The sequence below is a fragment of the Pogona vitticeps genome, chromosome 1, assembly GCF_051106095.1.
Source record: "Pogona vitticeps strain Pit_001003342236 chromosome 1, PviZW2.1, whole genome shotgun sequence".
In the NCBI taxonomy this organism is placed as follows: domain Eukaryota; kingdom Metazoa; phylum Chordata; class Lepidosauria; order Squamata; family Agamidae; genus Pogona; species Pogona vitticeps.
The window spans coordinates 264613124-264632482 of NC_135783.1; the positions used below are offsets into that span (position 1 = coordinate 264613124).

The 19359-nt window shown below is 40.1% G+C and overlaps 1 protein-coding gene across 4 annotated transcripts in view; it reads left to right on the forward strand.

Moving 5' to 3' along the window:
• ZNF143 (zinc finger protein 143) overlaps positions 1 to 19359 on the forward strand; it is a 51964-nt gene that overhangs the window by 10577 nt on the left and 22028 nt on the right. For 2 of the 4 annotated variants that reach the window (XM_020789915.3, XM_020789919.3), the window contains exons 2-8: positions 3541 to 3659; positions 5764 to 5856; positions 7713 to 7796; positions 8013 to 8093; positions 14251 to 14447; positions 16002 to 16076; positions 17920 to 18039. In XM_020789915.3, coding sequence (XP_020645574.1) covers positions 3548 to 3659; positions 5764 to 5856; positions 7713 to 7796; positions 8013 to 8093; positions 14251 to 14447; positions 16002 to 16076; positions 17920 to 18039 — 762 coding nt within the window. In that variant the 5' untranslated portion in view covers positions 3541 to 3547. Of the gene's footprint in view, positions 1 to 2514; positions 2615 to 3540; positions 3660 to 5763; positions 5857 to 7712; positions 7797 to 8012; positions 8094 to 14250; positions 14448 to 16001; positions 16077 to 17919; positions 18040 to 19359 lie in introns of all 4 variants that reach the window. The other 2 variants (XM_020789917.3, XM_020789918.3) reach the window with 2 other exon arrangements.

Sequence of the window (19359 nt, forward strand, 5' to 3'; positions counted from 1 at the left end):
CCAAGCTACGATTATCAGTCTTTGCGGTAAGAGTTACACCCCCCCCCAAAAGAGGGGGTTTCCCAAAACACTGATGATGGGCCTACCCACCCTCAGGACCTCCATCTTCTCTGGGTTTAGCCTCAGCCCCTTTTTCCAGCACTCCAAACAGTGCTGAAGGGACAGAACAGCATCCACTGTGGTTGGAGAAAAGGAGATGTAGAGCTGAGTGTCATCAGCATAGTGATGGCACGATGCCCCACACCCCCTGATGACCTCACCCATCGGCCTCATATAAATTTTAAACACCATTGGGGAGATAAGCCCTGCGGAACTCCACAGTTGAGGCTCCACAGGGCCAAATCTCTCTCTCCAAGCTGAACTCTCTGAGGACGATCCTCCAAGAAGGATCGGAGCCAGGCAAACGCCAGGCCACCAATTCCCAACTCGGAGAGCCTCTTCAGGAGGATACCGTGGTCGACAGTATCAAAGGCGGCTGAGATATCGAGGAGGACCAATAGATATGTTTTCTTATTCACATAGAAAAAGAGATGCATATAAAAATGGCGATACCCTGTTGTGGGCAGATGACCACTTGGATTCTTTCTCCAGTTAATGTGGAGGTAGAGACACTTGCAAAATGCTGAGTAGACTTAAGAAGACCGGAATTATAATGTGCTCATCTTTCAGTCTCATCCTTCTAATACTGGCACATCCTGCTCCAGATAAGCGTGCTGCTTATATATAAGAGAATGTTTGTTTATGTTAATTTTGAAAATGCTTAGCATTGATTGATTGATGGACACTTGTATCTAAGCAGCATTAACAGATAATGGAACCACAATTGAAACCTCCATTCAGTGGCATCCTAATTGGTGGTGTAATTAGCATAATTTTTCTAATTATTTTGGGTAGAGCTGGAACTCTTGGAATGAGTTACTCCATTGCTTTAGGGTGCTTTCCCCAGAAATAAGAAAAAGGAAAGCAACATTTCAAATGGCATTATGGAGCCTTTTGTTAGATAAGCATTGCAAAAAAATTGCTATGCCTAGAAAGTTTTGGCTATACGGTATAATTCTTCCTCAGAAGCATTACATGACTGGAAATCACTTTATGTAAAGCACTGTATTCTGGAATGTTTGGTGGTAAGCAGGGATATTTTGGTTATTCTCTGTGCAAGTGAGTGTACTGAGAGTTTTTGTAGGGATTTCTCACTGTTATGCTCTCTCTCTCTCTCTCTCTCTCTCTCTCTCTCTCTCTCTCTCTCTCTCTCTCTCTCTCTCTCTCTCTCTCTGTGTGTGTGTGTGTGTGTGTGTGTGTGTGTGTGTGTTATACTATATCATGTGACATAGCCAAATAAATATTAAAGAGTAGTCAGAATCCTAAAATGGATTTATGCTGGAATATGTCTTGTAGAGCAGAGGTCCCCAACCCCTGGGCCGCAGACCAGTCTCGGTCCATGGCCTTGGCAGGACCAGGCTGTGGAGACAGATCTCCCGCCCCCCCGCATGCACAGACACGCACACATGCCTCCCCACGCATGGACGCACACACAGGCCACACACCCATGCACACACCCCCCCACCACCCCCATGTATGCATAGATGTACTCACACACACATACATGCACACACAGACACCCCCACCCATGCACACTAAACTGGTCCATGGTGTCAAAAAGATTGGGGACCACTGTTGTAGAGTAAATCACAGTGATGAATTGCCACAAATTTAGTTGCTGTTCATGTTTGTAGTCACATATTCACACAACTACCGTGTTTTCCCGAAAATAAGACAGGGTCTTATGTTAATTTTTGCTCCAAAAAACGCAGTAGGGCTTATTTTCATGGGATGTTTTATTTTTTCCCATGTATGATAATCTACATTTATTCAAATACAGTCATGTCATCTTCGGGTTGCTGCACAATGGTGGAGGGCGGGGTTTCACTTAACTGGGCCTTATTTTTGGGGTAGGCCTTATTTTGGGGAAAACAAGGTAGCATGGAACTAGGAATGCTGGTGGCAATTTGTTAATGGAATTACTGGCAATTCATTGCTGCGATTTACACCATTACACTTATGCTGGTGAAAATCTATAGTAGATTCTGGCCAGTGAATAATAAATAAGAGGCCAAACCGCTTTCGAGAAAGAGGACTGTCACGAAAAATATTACCAATGGGAATTAATGAAGGCATATTGCTTTTATTGCATAGGAGCACACTGTAAATTTATTTTGCTTATTTGAAAGATTCGTATACCCCACTCTAGCAAAGTTTCCAGGATGGTTTGTGAAACAAAATAAAAAGCAAATATGTGGTGAAACATGTCTGTCTGTGGTCATGAGAGGTTTAGTAAAACTAGACTGTGAAGGATTCATATCCAGAATATGCAATGCAAGCTGCAGTTACGTTTTAGACATGGAAGCAAATATTTTCATGTGATCCAGAAATGATCTTAAATTCAAATTAATTTCATGAGGAGATTATGAATGTAAACACATATGGATATAATTTATGGGGCTTTAATTCTTTTAGGAGAGTATTTCCAGACTCCTGAAGATTTCTGGTAGCTCAGATGTAACAATTTGTTGAATTAACACTGGAGGCACCCCCAGAAGAGAGCCTTGGAGAGTGGGTAATGCTTGCTTGTTCTGAGCATAAGCATAAAAATTACATTTTAAGCATAGTTTGATTTATAACATATCTTCCTCCATGTCAGTTATTACCACTGATATTGTAATTTTGACATGTTTTGCATTGTTTTTGTCAATATTTTTCCTTTAATAGTTCCTTTTTGAAAAAGATTCCTTTGGAGAAGTAAAAAATGCCTCGCAAATACTCCAAGAAAATATTATAGTCTCCCCAAAATAACAAGTGTTCATTGATTACTACACAGAAAAAGTACTACAGTGGTGCCCCACTTGACGATTACCCCGCATTACGATGAATCAGCTTCACGACGACGTTTTTGCGATCGCTTTTGCGATTGCAAAACGATGGTCTAAATAGAGTTTTTTCACTCTGCGATGATCGGTTCCCGAAGCAGGATTCTTCACAAAACAATGGTTTTTTAACAGCTGATCGGTGGCTTCAAAATGGCCACCGGGTAATTAAAATGGATCCCTGCTGTGTTTAGGGATGGATTCCTCGCTATACAGGCACCAAAAATGGCCGCCGTATGGAGGATCTTCGCTGGACGGTGAGTTTTTAGCCCATTGGAATGCATTGAATGGTTTTCAATGCATTTCAATGGACTTTTTATTTTCGCTTTACGATGTTTTCGCTTAACAGTGATTTTCCTGGAACGGATTATCGCCGTTAAGCGAGGCACCACTGTGCATTACTTATCCGTACCTTGTTTGTAAAAGAAGCATGATGATGCCCTTCTTACAAAAATAAAATAAAATAAATGTCCTACTTAGAAGTTCTGATTCGGCATATTTGAGATAACTTAATCACTGCCTTCAGAGAAATACAGCAAAATTAATACTAATAAAAACCTGGTATGAACAATGCTATCCTGAATCTACTGCAATTATCTGTATTCTCTTTTGTCTTTAGGTAGACAATGTTATTAGCTCATATCAATCGAGACTCTCAGGGAATGACGGAGTTTTCTGGAGGGGGGATGGAGGCCCAGCATGTAACTCTCTGCTTAACAGAAGCTGTAGCGGTGCAAGGTAAGTATTCAGGGCAATACCCATTTTTTTATCATTGATAGAGAAGTAAATAATAGGGGTGGGTCTTTTGTGTGTTAAAAAAGGCGGAGAGATACCAAAAGGGCTCTTCTTTTTCATTTTTGTGTACTTTAATTTATTCCTGATGTAACCTTTAAAACGTGAATGATTTGTATTAATGGAATAGAAGTACATGGAGGTTTCATGTTATTTTGTGTTTTAATTTGTGTAAGCTTTCTTTTACTCTTTATCTATCAAATAACCTAGGAAATTTATCCTCCAATAGAGTTGAGAGGACTGCAGTCAGCAACCAATCAGAACATTGTAGGGAGACAAGAATTTTTAATCTGTAAAAGGACCTTGATTGTTTGGAATCCAGTGAGGAGTGCTTTCTATTTCTGAATTATTTTTTCCTACTGCCTGCTTGTGTTTTTTTACTGTTTCTGCCTAGTGCAGTGGTCCCCAACCTTTTTAACACCGCAGATCAGTTGGGGAAAGTGGGGCACCTCACACACATGCGCGAAGGGGCAGGCATGCATGCACTTGCATGAAGGAGTGGGGGTGCTCACATGGGGGTGCACACACTTGTGTGTGTGTGCGAAGGGTGGGAGATGCTTGTCCGTCTGTGCGAAGCGGCTGTGTGTGTGGGAGTGCATGCGGGAAATCTTTCACCACAGACTGGCACCAGGGGACCAGGTGGGACCAGGTTGATTGGGGGGCCCAGGCCTAGTGGACTCAAGGAAGATAGGAGATCAAGTAATTTGGGGAGAGAAATCTAGAAGAAATATCTCCATATTCCAATAATTTTGATGGGGGGGTTAATTGTATATTTGGCATTTATTTGCTTCCTTGCTTTTCCAGCTTTTGGGAGAGGGGGCTGTTTGTGGGTGCTTTTTATTTTGTTGTTTCTTTGGTGTGGATGTGAGTGTGGGTGTTTTCACTGTTCAATTGATTTTAAAATCAGTTTTAATTTATCCTACTAGTTATTGTATCTGTTGAATGTTTGTATCATTTTATTCTTATTGTGTTTTAATATTGTGGTGTTTGTCTTGTTGTTAGCCACCCAGAGTGGCCTGGCTGCCAGATGGTGCGGGTATAAATCTAATAAATAAATAAATAAATAAACTGGTTAATTTATTGTGTCTCTATTCTGTAAAGCAGTGGTCCCCAACCTTGGGCCTCCAGATGTTCTGGGATTTCAGCTCCCAGAAATCCTGACCAGCAGAGGTGATGGTGAAGGCTTCTGGGAGTTGTAGTCCAAGAACATCTGGAGGCCCAAGGTTGGGGACCAGTACTGTAAAGGGTACCTGGTTTGGGTTGTGTGTGACTGTTTTGTGTGGTGGTTAACTGCTTTTGAATCAGACTGATTCTTTGTTGTCTTGTTTCTGATTCTTTCAAGTAATTTTTATGTGTTCTTCAGAGCTTTTGGATTGTGTCAGAAATTTGAATGGGCAAAAATGAAATAAAATTCTCCAAAGGAGATGGTCCCTTTCTTGTTAAGCAAAGAGGACTAGTACACAAAAAACACAAAAAGAAAGGAGGCACCTTCCCGAAGGACCTGAAAAGAAACAAATGCAAACATTTTTGGCAAACAGAACCCTTGTTAACACATGCTTTGGTAAACTTATAAAACACATAGCGATATTTCAAGTTTTGAAGTGCACCAAAGTTAATCGGAAATGGTATTTTTCCTGACTGACAAATATCGTAATTCTTTAAACTAGAGATGGGCACGAACCAAAAAGCAAACCAGGAAATTTGTCAAGAATTGCTGGTTTGTTGGTTTGGGTTGGTAGGTTTTGTAAAAAAATCGGAGAACCAAAACTCAATGAACCAACAAACTTTTAAAACAATTTAATAAACTTCCTGATTCGTAGGACCAGATTTGGGGGGGGGGGGGGAATGGGAAGGACAGAGGGGGTGGGGTTCTTGTTTCTCCTCCCCCAGACATGAACTTTTTAAAAAAGTTTGTGTTTTTTTGAAGTTCTTAAAATTTGTGGTTCATGGGTATCACAAATTATTTTTTACTCATGTCCATCTCTAGTTTATATGTTAAAAGCTAATTGTATTACTGAATAATTTGTAAATATTGTTTTGTTGTTCTTAGATGGAGACAACTTAGAAAACATGGAAGGAGTAAGCTTGCAAGCAGTTACACTTTCTGATGGTTCCACTGCTTATATACAGCATAATTCTAAAGGTATAATTACAATGCCTAGTCAACTACCATATTGATTTAACTTAAAACAAAATAATCTTGAGAGAAGCTTTTTCTCCCATATGAAGATCAGTTTACAAAAAAAAAAAGTTTATTTGGACACAGCAATAAAGATTTGATCAGAAAATAAAACATCTTTGGTCTAAATTGAAGAACAAGCACCACCGCTGCATCTGTGTTCATAATCCCAGAATACTTGCTGTACATTTGAACAAGTGAAACACAAACAATATAAAGATGCTGCCAGAAACCTTGATGCAGTGATTGGTCTATGAGTAGGGTACATTCTACAGTTAAGCTCTTAATTCCCTTATAGCTAAGCCTTCAGGGCAAAAGTAAAAAGTGGTCACATCTGTCCTAAATTTTGGTTCATATCCATCTGCACATGTATGATTATGTGTCTAATCCATTGTCACACATAATGCACATGTACATGCCATAGTCTCTTTCACATGCCTCTTCTGTATAAAATACATGGATATTATGTGTAGATATGGCTAGAGTTACCAGTAGGCAAGAGCTTACTTCAGTACTGTATTACATAGCAGTTGGCAGCACATATTATTTGGTTCCAAGTCTTGGAGCAATTATCTTCCCCTAAACTTCGACATCAGTAGAGAATATTTCTGGAATGGTCAGGTAACATTTTTATTGCTGAAAGAGCAACATATGAGATGTTTTCAATATAAAAGGGGTTTAATAAGAACACCTCCTGATATCTTTAGTACGGTGGAAGAGTTCTACACTGAGGCCTAAATCCTGTTGCTAGAGACATTGAAACAGTTGTTGAATGATGAGGTAACAATTAGATAAATCCAGTCGGTCTACTATTTAGTGCTGCCTATAGTATTATAGCTGGAATGTGTGGGGAAAAAGGCATGACTGAATTTTAAGAGGCTGAGCTAATCTTGTTGAAATGCATCAGATGGTAATATAAGTTTTGGAGTGCATATATAGCTACTGTGAAGTTTATAACCAAGACACAGTACCCTACTCTTAACACTTTTCCATTGTACTGATTTAAGTATTTCTAAGCCTCCTATATGTTCCTGTTTGGCTCAGCATTTAATTAAAATAATAATTTATCTCTCTGCTGGCATGCTTCAAAATTTCCCATGATTGCAACTGACATACTTTTTAAACTGTGTAGTTTAAAATGTATGTCAGCTGCAATCATGGAAAAATTAGAAGTGAAAAAATCCCATTGAAAACTAGGCCGGATTAGTTAGCATATATGAGCATTGTCCTAACTATATAGTTAGGACACTGCTCATGTATGCCATATATATATTTGGTGCAATTCCAATGCAGCTGTGGAAGGCTGCATAACGATTTTTCCCCAAGCTTACAGATTTCCTGTATTTTATTTACTCCCTTTAGGGTTCAGTGGCATTTAATAAAATACTGAAACACAAAAAATGGATATGTTTTTTAGTTTTAGTGTCTATGTAGGCCCCAATGCATATACTTTTAATTTGTCTCAATAAAGATGCACTCATGTTGCTGCTCTCAAGAATTCAGAAGCTGTGACCTGTGCTTTCAGTTATGACATTGCTAATAATGTGTCCAGGATATAAAAAAGTGAAGAGACATGTTGATTCACTTTTTACTCCAGCTCCCCAAACTGATAATTTGGTGCAATGTCAAACATTAACAACCATCTCTGTATTACTTCATGCATAGTTTAATATCAGCTGATTTCAGGCATTGTATGGGGGCTATTTCACAGGGACCTAGTCCAAAAGTAGATCTGCATACAGAAGCCTCTTTTGTTAGAGAAATCACTCTTGCTTGATTCAGAAATCATCCCTTTAATTTTTAATATATGTATATTATAGATGGCAAATTAATGGATGGACAGGTGATTCAACTGGAAGATGGCTCAGCTGCCTATGTCCAACACGTTCCCATGTCCAAAAGTAGTAAGTGTACTACATTTATGCTACAGTGACTGCAAGTTTAAGGATGGTGTGCGGTATTGTAAATGATTTCTTATGAACAGTTTGATGCATTATTAGTGTGTTATTTGAAAATGGTTTGGTTATTATATTTTCTAGTACATAGATAACATTTTTAAATCACATGTTCCAGATCATAAATGTTTTGGGTAACATTTATGTTTTCTTCTCCTGATACAGGAGATAGTCTTCGGTTAGAAGATGGACAGGCTGTTCAACTTGAAGATGGAACGACAGCTTTCATTCATCACACTTCTAAAGGTAACTTACGTTTTGATGTGTGATTGACCTGCTAAACAGAGTAGCTGCAATTTCTTTTTTAATATAAAATAGTGTTGTAGTCAGACTTCCATTTCTAGAAGCAACTAAATTCTTGTGCAAGATTCCGTTGGCAGAAGTGGAGCTGAAGTTCACTAATTCCTCATATGGTTCCCAGCTGTTCCAGTGTATTTCCTGAGCCTTCAGAACAATTCCTCAGGGGCATTAGGGAGCTGTGGGGGAAGGGAAATGAATTGTCTTCCTGTCCTCCCGCAAAAGAGATTTGTGATTAATTCTATCTATAGCTAGTCTGGATCCTTTCCATTGGGTTTGATTTTGGTCCCATATGGAAGAATTTATTCTTTAAAAGTACTGGATCACTTTATTTTGCCCTGTATTTACACTAGAGATGGCTGGATAATCTAGTGGCTTATGTATCTGGCTGTGGATTCTCAACTGTGCCTCACCGTTATGCCAGTCGGTTTGGCCTTAGGTAAGCTGCACAGTCCCAGGATGCCCCCAGAAGAAGGGAATGGTTAACCACTTTCTCTACCTGGAAAACCTTGAAAGGGGTCACCGTAAATCAGAATTGATTTGATGCCACATGATGATGATGATACTTACGCTACCAGATCTAGTAATAGCTCATTATAGGGTTTCAGTTTTTCAGTAATTAACAATGAAAGCAAAATTATTCCAGAAGTTAAAAGGGAAGCAAATTAATTAGAGAAGCTATGCCCCTTTTAATAAAAATTCTGAGGCAACACAGAATGTTATATTGTTTTTGGAAACATAAAGTGATAAGCTGTGATTCAAGTTAACATGTATTTTATGCACATAAAAGATAATTTCTAGTCCTAGGCCAGTAAGCAGTTTAATTATGTGACTAATAAATGTTTCAAATTTAGTGAGCATTATTGTTTCAAATATCATCTGAATTCTTTACAGTGGTGCCTCGCATAACAAGCGCACCGTTTAATGACGAATTCGTATAGCAATCCGTTTTTTGGGATCGCTAATGCGATCGCATACCGATGCCTAGATAGGCAAAAACTGAGCACAGTTTTAGCTGCAGTACAGCGTTTTAACCACTGCGCCACGAGGCTTTGCGACGATTGGTAAGAGTTTCGCTTACCGATTCTCGCATAGCGTTTTTTAAAAATCAGCTGATCGGCAGTTCCAAAATGGTCACCAGAAGACCCAAAATGGCCACGCGCAGCGTTTTCGCGCCCTGCCCTCGCTTACCGAGGGCACGAAAATGGCTACGCTATGGAGGAACATCGCATAATGGTGAGTTTTGGGCCCATTTGGGCTTTTTTGTACTGTATAGCGATGTTTCCCCATAGCGATGGTTAATCCGGAACGGATTAACCTCGCTATGCGGGGCACCACTGTATTTTAAATAAATCAAAAAATCAATAACCAGCTGTTTGTAAAACACTTCTGGGTATCTCATTGTAAGTGTATCTCAATAATCCCAGGCTACTTGAGAACTTGCTATTTCTATACAAGTTCCATTATTTACATCATTTCTGGGTTCCATATGAAAGATATTGTCACGATTTCACATGGCCCCTAATTGTTTCACCAAACTAGGAGCTAACGCTACGTGCCCCTCAGCTGCCACCAGTTAATTTCATCAATAATACCTATTATTAGTAATAGATGTCCAGACCATATGTCATTTTAAAAGAAACAAATAGGAATTGTTTATTGATAGAGATGTTGACAGAACATCTTAACTCTTAAACATTCTTCTTTATCCACCCTCAAATACCATTCTCTTGCCCAAACTCCAAAACTCTCTCAATTTTCTAACTCAATCTCCAAAAAACCCTATCTATGTCTATCTCTAGAACCCTAAACTCCTCCTGCTGCTGAGTCTCATACCTTGTGACTCCATCCCTCCAGCACTCCCATTGGTTTATGCAAATAGCATATGAATATTCATAACCTAAAAGGGATGTGATGGTGCTGTATGTTAAACTGCAGAAGCCTCTGTGCTGCAAGGTCAGAAGACCAGCAGTAGTAAGATCGAATCCACGCGACGGAGTGAGCTCCTGTGACCCTAGAAACTGTCTTTGGACAAATGCTGGCTCTATGGCTTGGAAACAGGGATGAGCACTGCATCCTAGAGTCGGACATGACTGGACTAAATGTCAATGGAAACCTTTACCTTATTCATGCGAAAATTATCGTCTTGTGAAAAAATTGTCTTGCAAGGTTCCCTATGCATCGGTCTAAAAAAAAAAAGCCTTGCGAAGCATCAGTCTCAAAAAAAAGTCTTGCGAAGCATGGTCATAGAAAAAAAGTCACCATAGTGATCACAAAAACCAATTCTCTTGCAGGTTTTTCGTCCCACGAGGCAGTTGTCTAGCGAGGCACCACTGTACAGACATAAAGTCTAAAAACGTTACAAACGTAACTTTTTTGAGAAGGCATGTTGCTTTAGCTTGCAAAAATAATCCTTACAGCTATGAACAAAGCTGTAGGCAAAAATACTGAAATGCTTAAAAGTGAACTTTAGTTGTACCTGAATACAAAACATAGACTCTTTCAAGAGTAAAAATGAACAATAAGAGCTTATAGCCTTATAAGGCAAGGAATACATATTTCTTTTAAATATAAAAAGCAATATAGCTTGAAAAACTTCAAAAGTTTTCTTTAAAATACATTACAGAGCATCAGAGTTCTTACAATAAGAAAATACAAAATGAAAAACATTACTTAGCTCTAAGCATGTTATTAAGGCATAGAAACATATTTTCTCTATAAAGAGAAAAGCTCACCAAGACTTTACCTATTTTATTCTCCCAGCCACTCTCAATCCGTTTGTGTCTTCCCATTTGTTTGCAAAACAGTTGGCTTCTGCATCCTTTTAGATAGTTCCCTTCCTTTTGGAGATGTTCCATAAACATGATAGAGATCCCTACAGTGGTGCCTCGACCTACGACTATAATCCGTTCCAGAAGATGGACGTAAGTCGAATTGGTCGTAAGTCGTAGCACTATTTCTCATTGAAACTCATTGGAACGCGATTAATCTGTTCCAGCATTTTAAAAAAATACAAACAATTAAAAAATTAAAACACTGCAAGCCCCATAGGAACGTGCTGGGGCTACAGAAAACAAACAAAACCCAAAAATAAACACCGGAGCAAGTCCCATGCTGAGATTGCCAAAAAGAAAAAAGTCACCAAAAAAACAAAACAACAGAGCACAGAACCATAACACCCCCAGCCCAAACACACCCTGCAAAACCCACCCAGAACCGTTTTTAAAAAGCAAAAAGCAGCACCTTACCTTAACGAGGCAATCCGAGGCCTCCTCTGATCGCACTCACTCCCTGGAGCCGCCGCTGTCCCGTTAAGAGCCCGGGAGGCAATGGCTGGAGCATCCCGGCCAGGCTCAGCCTCCCGGTGCTGGGCCGCTACCACCATCACCGTCGTCCCCGGAATAGCCCGGGAGGCAAGCACAGGAGCATCCTGGCCAGGCTCAGCCTCCTGGCACCGGGCTGGCGGCACCCCCTCCGCCGGGCCTGGCAAAGCATCCCTTTCCCTAACAATTGGATGAAAGAACTACCAAGAAGCATGCTCTTCGCCACCAATGGTTTGAATATCCCGCCTTTTCCCCCTGCCCTTTCTTGGTCGCAAGTCGACTCTCTGGCTGCAAGTCGAAGCAAAATTTCCAGAGCTGGTCGTAACTCGAAATGGCCGTAAGTATGGATGTACGTAAGTCGAGGCGCCACTGTATTTAAATACTTCTGATGTTTTGAGTTAGTTGAAACGTCATGACTTAGGACCTTGGCTCTTTTGGGAACATGAATCTTTTAAGGTTGCAGCCAACTTGGGTATGAGACAGCTAACCTTTGAGACAGCTAACTCCAGCTGTAGTTGTTTTTAAATACTACTTTCACTCTTAATGCACTTCTCAGAGGCACTTTTTAAAAGGGCTTTTCAATTTTAGAGCGACACCTTTGCATTCCATTCAAATTTCTTTTTTTTCTTGTCATATATTTCTGTCAGAATTCATAATTGACACCACAATCAAGCTCCAAGCCAGGTTAGAATAGGTAATAAATACTTCATCTCGTCCAAGAACACTATAGGGCTAGAATGCCACCACATCCCCTTCAGCGTTTTGTCTAATATATAGTGGTGCCTTGATGTACGAACATCCCTACTTACGACCATTTCAAGTTATGACCAGCTCCAGCCACAAAAGACCGGAGCTTCCACTTACAAACAGAAAAAGGCAGGAGAAAAAGGTGGGAAATTCAGATTGCTAACTGTAGGTGGCAATGAGGCTGCTTCTTTGTAGCTCTTTCACCCCAGCAGTTAGAGAGTGTGTGATCAGAGGAGGCTTGGGACTGCCTCACTTCTGCTTCTGAGTGAGCGTGTGTCTGTGTTTGCAAGGAGGCTTCGGGCTGCCTTGTAAGGTAAGGTGCTGTTTTCTGCCTTTTAAAGTTGTTCTGTGTGTTTTTCCAGTGTGATTTTGAGCTGGGGGAGTTATGTTTCTATGCTGTGATGGGTCTTGGGGGGGTTTGTTTGTTTTTTGGTTTCCCCCCCATTTCTGATGGGTCTTGGCGGTTTTTTTGGAGTGTTTTTTCCCATTTCCGATTGGTCTTGGGTTTGTTGTTTCTTTGGTTCCCCCCCCCCCATTTCCGAGGGGTATTGCAGGGTTTGGTTGCATTTTGGGTTTTCCCCCCATTTCTGATGGGTCTTGGTGAGTTTGGTTGCTTTTTGGGATTTTTCCCCATTTCTGATGGGTCTTGGGGGGTTGTTTGTTTTTTTGGCTTCTCCCCATTTCTGATGGATCTTGGGGGGTTTGGTTGCTGTTTGGGGTTTTCCCCCATTTCCAATGGGTCTTGGGGGGTTGTTTCTTTGTTTGCTTTCCCCCCATTTCCGATGGGTCTTGGGGGGTTTGGATGCTTTTTGGGGGTTCCCCATTTCTGATGAGTCCTGCATGCTTCCCTTGCTTTTTCCTTTGTTTTCTTTGCATTTCCGACCTGCCCCCTTTGTTCTCTGTGCATTTCTGATCTGCTCCATTTGCTTTCTGTGCATTTTCCAATGGGTCTTGCACATTTGATTGCTTTTCTTCTCCCCCCCCCCTCGGTCGGAAGGGATTGATCACATTTCCAATGAGTCTTGCAGTGATTTGTGTATGTGTGTGGTTTTTTGCTTCAGCCAGAATGGATTAATTGCATTTCAGTGCATTCCTATGGGAAATGGTGTTTCGACTTACGACCATTTCGAGTTACGTCCATTTTCTGGAACAGATTATGGTTGTAAATTGAGGCACCACTGTATTGAAAATTGATTGATAATTATCTAATACAATGAGATTCAGGGAGGACATGTTTAGGGAAGTTCTTTCCATGCCCTCTTTTAGGCCTGTTGCAACCTTGCCTTGGTATAGAAAGGTATGTGCTGCTCCCTTAGCCTGAACTATAGTGGTGCCCCGCTTGATGACGATAATCCATTCCAGCAAAATTGCTGTACAGCAAATCATCATCAAGCGAAAAAAAAAACCCATTGGAATGCATTGAAAACCAGTCAGTGCGTTCCAATGAGGGTAATACCTGCTCATGCAGCAAAAATCCTCCATACGGTGGCCGTTTTCTGCTCCCTGTCTCGCGAAATGAAGGCAGCAAAACAGCGGGGAGCCATTTTGAGAGCCGCCGATCAGCTCTTTTTAGATCGTTGTTTAGTGAAAAATCGGTTCCCAAAGCAGGGAACCGATTGTAGTCAAGCGGATTTTCCCCATACAAACATCGTTTTCTGATTGCTATAGCGATCACAAAATACTCATTGTTAAGCAATTTCGTCGTCTAAAGAGGTAATCGTCAAGCAGGGCACCACTGTATCTTACAAAAATAAACAAATACATTGATGGGGTTTTTGGGGGGAGAGAGAGGATTTGATTTAATTTGATTTATCATAGCACCCAATAAAAACGTGACGTGCACTTTTGTAAATTTTATGCAAATAGTGATGTCATTTAAAATGTATTTGTTAAAGAACAGCATAAAACATTCAAATATTATATTTCGTATAGTTGAAAGGTTTTACTATGTGTTTCTGCTTCTGTTCCTCTTTTGAAAAGAAATATATGTAGCAATGGTATATGTGTCTTAATATTGTTTTTAAATTATTCATCAGATAGTTACGACCAGAGTGCCCTACAAACAGTACAGCTGGAAGATGGGACGACTGCTTACATTCACCATACAGTACAGGTGCCACAATCAGATACCATCTTGGCTATACAGGCTGATGGCACAGTAGCTGGCCTTCACACAGGAGATGCTACCATTGACCCAGATACTATCAGTGCTTTGGAACAATATGCAGCCAAGGTATATTTTCTGTGAGATCTGTACTGTGTAATGTAAGAAAACATATAAATGAGTTTTTTTGCACTGAAAAATTGCAGTGCATCAGATAGAACGAGAAAAGGATTAAATTGCTTAAAAGCAAAGTTAGATATTGAAAGCTCAATGGCTGTAAATAAACAGGTAGAAAACTGAAGACAAAAGAGGTGGTTAGATTTCTCTGAAGTTTGTTGAGAAATGTAGTTTGGATTAGAACTGTATCTGGAGATTGGAGAACAGAAAATAATCTTACATTTTGTGAAAAAATACATACAAACAGAAAATTAACAAGGGATATAGAAACTAAAAGAAAATACAGTAACTGATTCCCAGAGATCCTGAGGATACAATGTGGCTCATAGCATGTTTCTAATCTTGGAAGGGAGAAAGGACAATATCCACCAATTTTCCTTCAGTGTCCTTTGCCACCCATCAGCTTTGGAGGCTTTGGGGATCTAGGACAATATAGACTATAATATGAACATTTGGTAGTAGGGAATTGGTAAATTCACTTCCTGCTTCTTTTCATCCAGCAGAAATGTTCTCTGATCAATTATTCTTCCACAGATAAAAGGAGCAGACCAGGATTCAAACTAGTACTGTATAAAGAAATTCCTCCACAGATATCTAGGATAACTGCTGGGTTTATTTCAGCAATATTATGTATAATTTGGATGTGCATGATTTAAGCTGCCATACTGTACATACAGTGTGCCTTGCAAGACAATTTTAATTCGTTCTGCGAAAATCATTGTCTTGTGAAAAAAAATCATCTTTCAAGGTTCCCTATGCATCGGTCTTAAAAAAAAAGGTCTTGCGAAGCATCGGTCTAAAAAAAAAGTCTTGCGAGGCACCATAGTGATCGCAAAAACCAATCGTCTTGCGGGTTTTTCATCCCGTGAGGCAATCGTCTAGCGAGGCACCACTCTGCTTACTAGGGTATAAGTCATAGTTGTGCATACTGCTGAGTAAAAAAAACAGGATCATGCTGTTTATCATTTATTTTATTCTGAGAGAGAAGGCACCTGAAATACCACAGTAATTGAGAGGGTTGTTAGTTTTGGATGGAATTCTGTACACAGCACTTTCCTTAACGGTTCTTAGCTTGTTACAGACTGGTTTTTCTCCTGTGTTTATTGTTTTGTACACACATTTTAGGTATTAAAAAATCAATAAAGATGGAGCAAAATGCAGTTTCAATTGGTCATTAATTTTGCTGGCATTTAAATGAAGCTAGTGGGAATTTAGGTGTTCTGACTTCTCTCTAGCATAGATTTGGGGGATCTGGTACTTAATTTATTTCATAGAAATATTTAATTATGTTACTGTTGTTATCATGGAGGTTTTATATTAAATGAAGTTGGAAAGCATGCAGTGGGTGAAATACAGTTGTAAGTTGCAAACTAGAATCCGTGGGAATGTGGTGAGTCACCTTTTCCGTAATGTCCATTGATTCATTGAGCCTACTCTAGTAGTGTCACTGGATTTTTGCTGGTAACTTCATTTTGAGTTGTTTTCTGCTTTTTTCTTCATTTTCAGGTGTCTATTGATGGAAGTGATAATGTTAGTAGTTCTGGAATGATAGGTGATGGTGAACAAGACAAAAAAATGCAGGTATATAACACATAGTTTAACTGGTGCAACAGTAGCATACTCTGTCTTTTTCCACTATGTTTTTCTCTTTCTATAACTACAAAATGCATTCCAGTTTGGCTAGAAAACTGAGAATTCTAGCGGGACCTACATGATAGTATCTGCAGATATTTCCCAGAATTCCATGTTTTCTTAAAGCATAAAGTGTATGTCACTTCTTTTTATCTTAATTATTTTCTCTTTTAAAAATATCAACTTGGATCTTGATAAGCTCTGATAAAGGGGTTAGAGGACAGTGAGACTTTCAGGTCTGGGAATCTCCACACTGCAGCTTCATTCATCACAGGAATATGTTTTCTGCTTCTTAAGGAATACATATAATACAGCGGTTCCCAACCATTTTAGCCCTGCGGACTGGCTGGGGAAAGTGAGGCACCCCCGAGTTCATGCACATGCGTGAAGGCACATGCGTATGCTTGCATGCATGCGCGAAGAGCGGCACAGCACTGGTGTGCATGCACGAAGGGCAGCACAGCACTGGTGTGGGCACACGCTTGTGCACATGCGCGAAGGGCGGCACAGTGCTCAAGCGGCCACGTGTTCGCATGTAGGCGCAATCAGGTTGTGCGGGGTGAGTGCGTGTGGGGGCGGGGCAGGTCTCTCTCCGCAGCCTGGTCCGCCTCAGGCCATGGACCAGCACCGGGCCACGGACTAGGGGTTGGGGACCTCTGATATAATATATACATCAGTGTACACATGTCATCATTCTTGCATCTGATGACTTAAGCATTTTTTCTTTGAATGTATGTCTGTAACTACAAAAGTAGCAATTCCCTTTGGAGGGGTACCAAGCCACCGCTTAAAAATTCAATTTTTTGTTTAAACAGTAGAGTTAAGTATTTAGTGATTTTCTTTACAGAGAAATATGAAAGCAGTATTCTACCCAATTGTCTATCAAGGAATGGATGGAAAGGTTGACCGGACTGATTAACTTTTTGTGGACTATATTCTATGTTATAATATTTTCCTCCTTTGGCCCCTCTCATTTTAGAAAATTAAGCACTAGTGCATGGCAATATCCCTATTTTCCTGAATTTTTCTGCTACTGGTTGTTGTGGGTTTTTCGGGCTCTTTGGCCGTGTTCTGAAGGGTGTTCTTCCTAATGTTTCACCAGTCTCTGTGGCCGGCATCTTCAGAGGACAGGAGTAGCACTCTGTGCTCTGGTGCAGTTTGTTTGGGAGTTGAGTATTTATGGCTGTGGGATCAGCTTTTGTCCTTTTCTGCTACTGCTTGGAATTTTGTATCACACACTGTCTCATATTTTATTGCAGAATTCCTTCCAGCAACTGTTTCTTGAGAGAAGAATGACAGTGCATAGGATGCATAATATTATTATAAACAAATGACATTGGCATTTCACTACATACCAATCACATTACTTAGGGTGCAATAGGTGTCTTTTCTGACTTCTCAGCTTGCAGCAATTCACTGCTGAAATTACAGCACTGATATGCAGTGAAAATATACAGTTTAATTCAGGCCAATGCGTTGCCCACTTATAAATGTGTGCATGTATATAATTATGTGTTTCTATACCATTTATTGTCATATACCATGTCACAAAACTGATATGTTTCACTAAAAGTAAATGGCAACTTCTGAACTAGCAGCAAATCGCCTTGTGTCAGTGGCATAGGTAACAGAATTCTGGTCAATGGATAATAAATCTTTAGGAAAATATGAAGATCCAGGTGCCATATAGCATTTCAGTGGACTGTATGTCCACTAGCATATTTTCTCTTATAGACTTCCTATGTATATATGTAGAAATAAAATGTTCATGCTGTCATATCTTTCCTCTTAGATTGTCTTGCAAAGCCACAGCACAAGAGTGACTTCTAAGTCACAGTCCAGTGGAGACAAGTCTTTTCGGTGTGACTATGATGGTTGTGGGAAACTGTACACTACTGCTCATCATCTCAAGGTAATTATTGAAATAATGTCCCAGACTTCTAGTTATTCTTATAAATGGAAGTCTTACAAAATTAGATAGATTGATATTTTAAGCTGAACACTTAATACAGTGGTGCCTCGCTTAACAATTGCCCTGCATTATGACGAATCCGCTTTATGACGATCTTTTTGTGATTGCGATTGCGATCGCAAAACAATGGTCGAAATGGGGGAATTTCGCTTTGCAATGATCGGTTCCCTGCTTTGGGAACTGATTCTTTGCAAAACTTTTTTTTTTAACGGCTGATCGGCAGTTTCAGAATGGCCACCGGGTGATTAAAATGGCTCCCCGCTGTGTTTAGGGACGGATTCCTCGCTATACAGGCAGCAAAAATGGCCGCCGCATGGAGGATCTTCACTGGACAGTGAGTTTTTACCCCATTGGAACGCATTGAACGGGTTTCAGTGCGTTTCAATGGGGTTTTTATTTTTGCTTTACGATATTTTTGCTTAATGCCGATTTTCCTGGAACGGATTATCATCGTTAAGCGAGGCACCACTGTACAGGGGTTCATGCCTTCTGACACATTAAGTAATTCGCTAGATGATGATATTATCCAGGATTTATAAAATGTGATTTAAATTGATTTAAAGTTTCCTTCCCATACCCATTTCAGTTCTGGAAGATCCCTATGACTCCTTTTTGTTCTGGGGAAGGCTTGGGATTTGTGAGGATGGAGCTTTTAATAGCCTAAAGTCGCCACCAGATTACCATCAGCAAATCCAATACTGGTGACAGCAGTCTGGTGACAATTTTTGACAAATGAAGGGTTCCTCAGGGAACCTAGGGACCTGAAATAGTGGGAGGGGTATAGGAAACTTTCAGTTAATTCAAATTAAAATTTACTAGCACCAGATGATGATTTGTTGGCTTCTGCTAGGATAAATTATTGCAGTAAGATTTGGGCCAATATATACTTTATATAGTTTTGCAAGTATTTTAAATGCTACAGATTATATTTCTTTCACAGTAATGAAAGATAGTCAGTATATAGATACCATTAATAACTGCTTTCCTCACTAAGATTCTTTGCATGTCTGATGCCTCAATCTTGCACTATACTTGAGGAGGTAAACAACTGTTGAACACCTTCCACACACACTACAGAATACTAAGTGTTTGAGACAGCAGCCAGATTGGCCAGGAGAAATGAGTTGCGGGGTTAATTCATGGTGCCAAGTGTGACCACGTTGTCTTGCTCCAACTTTCCACTTGTCATAGGGTCTTTAGCCTTGTCTTGTTGTAAGCTAGGGGTCTTTGGGAAGATTTAATGCTGCTTTCAGTGATAAT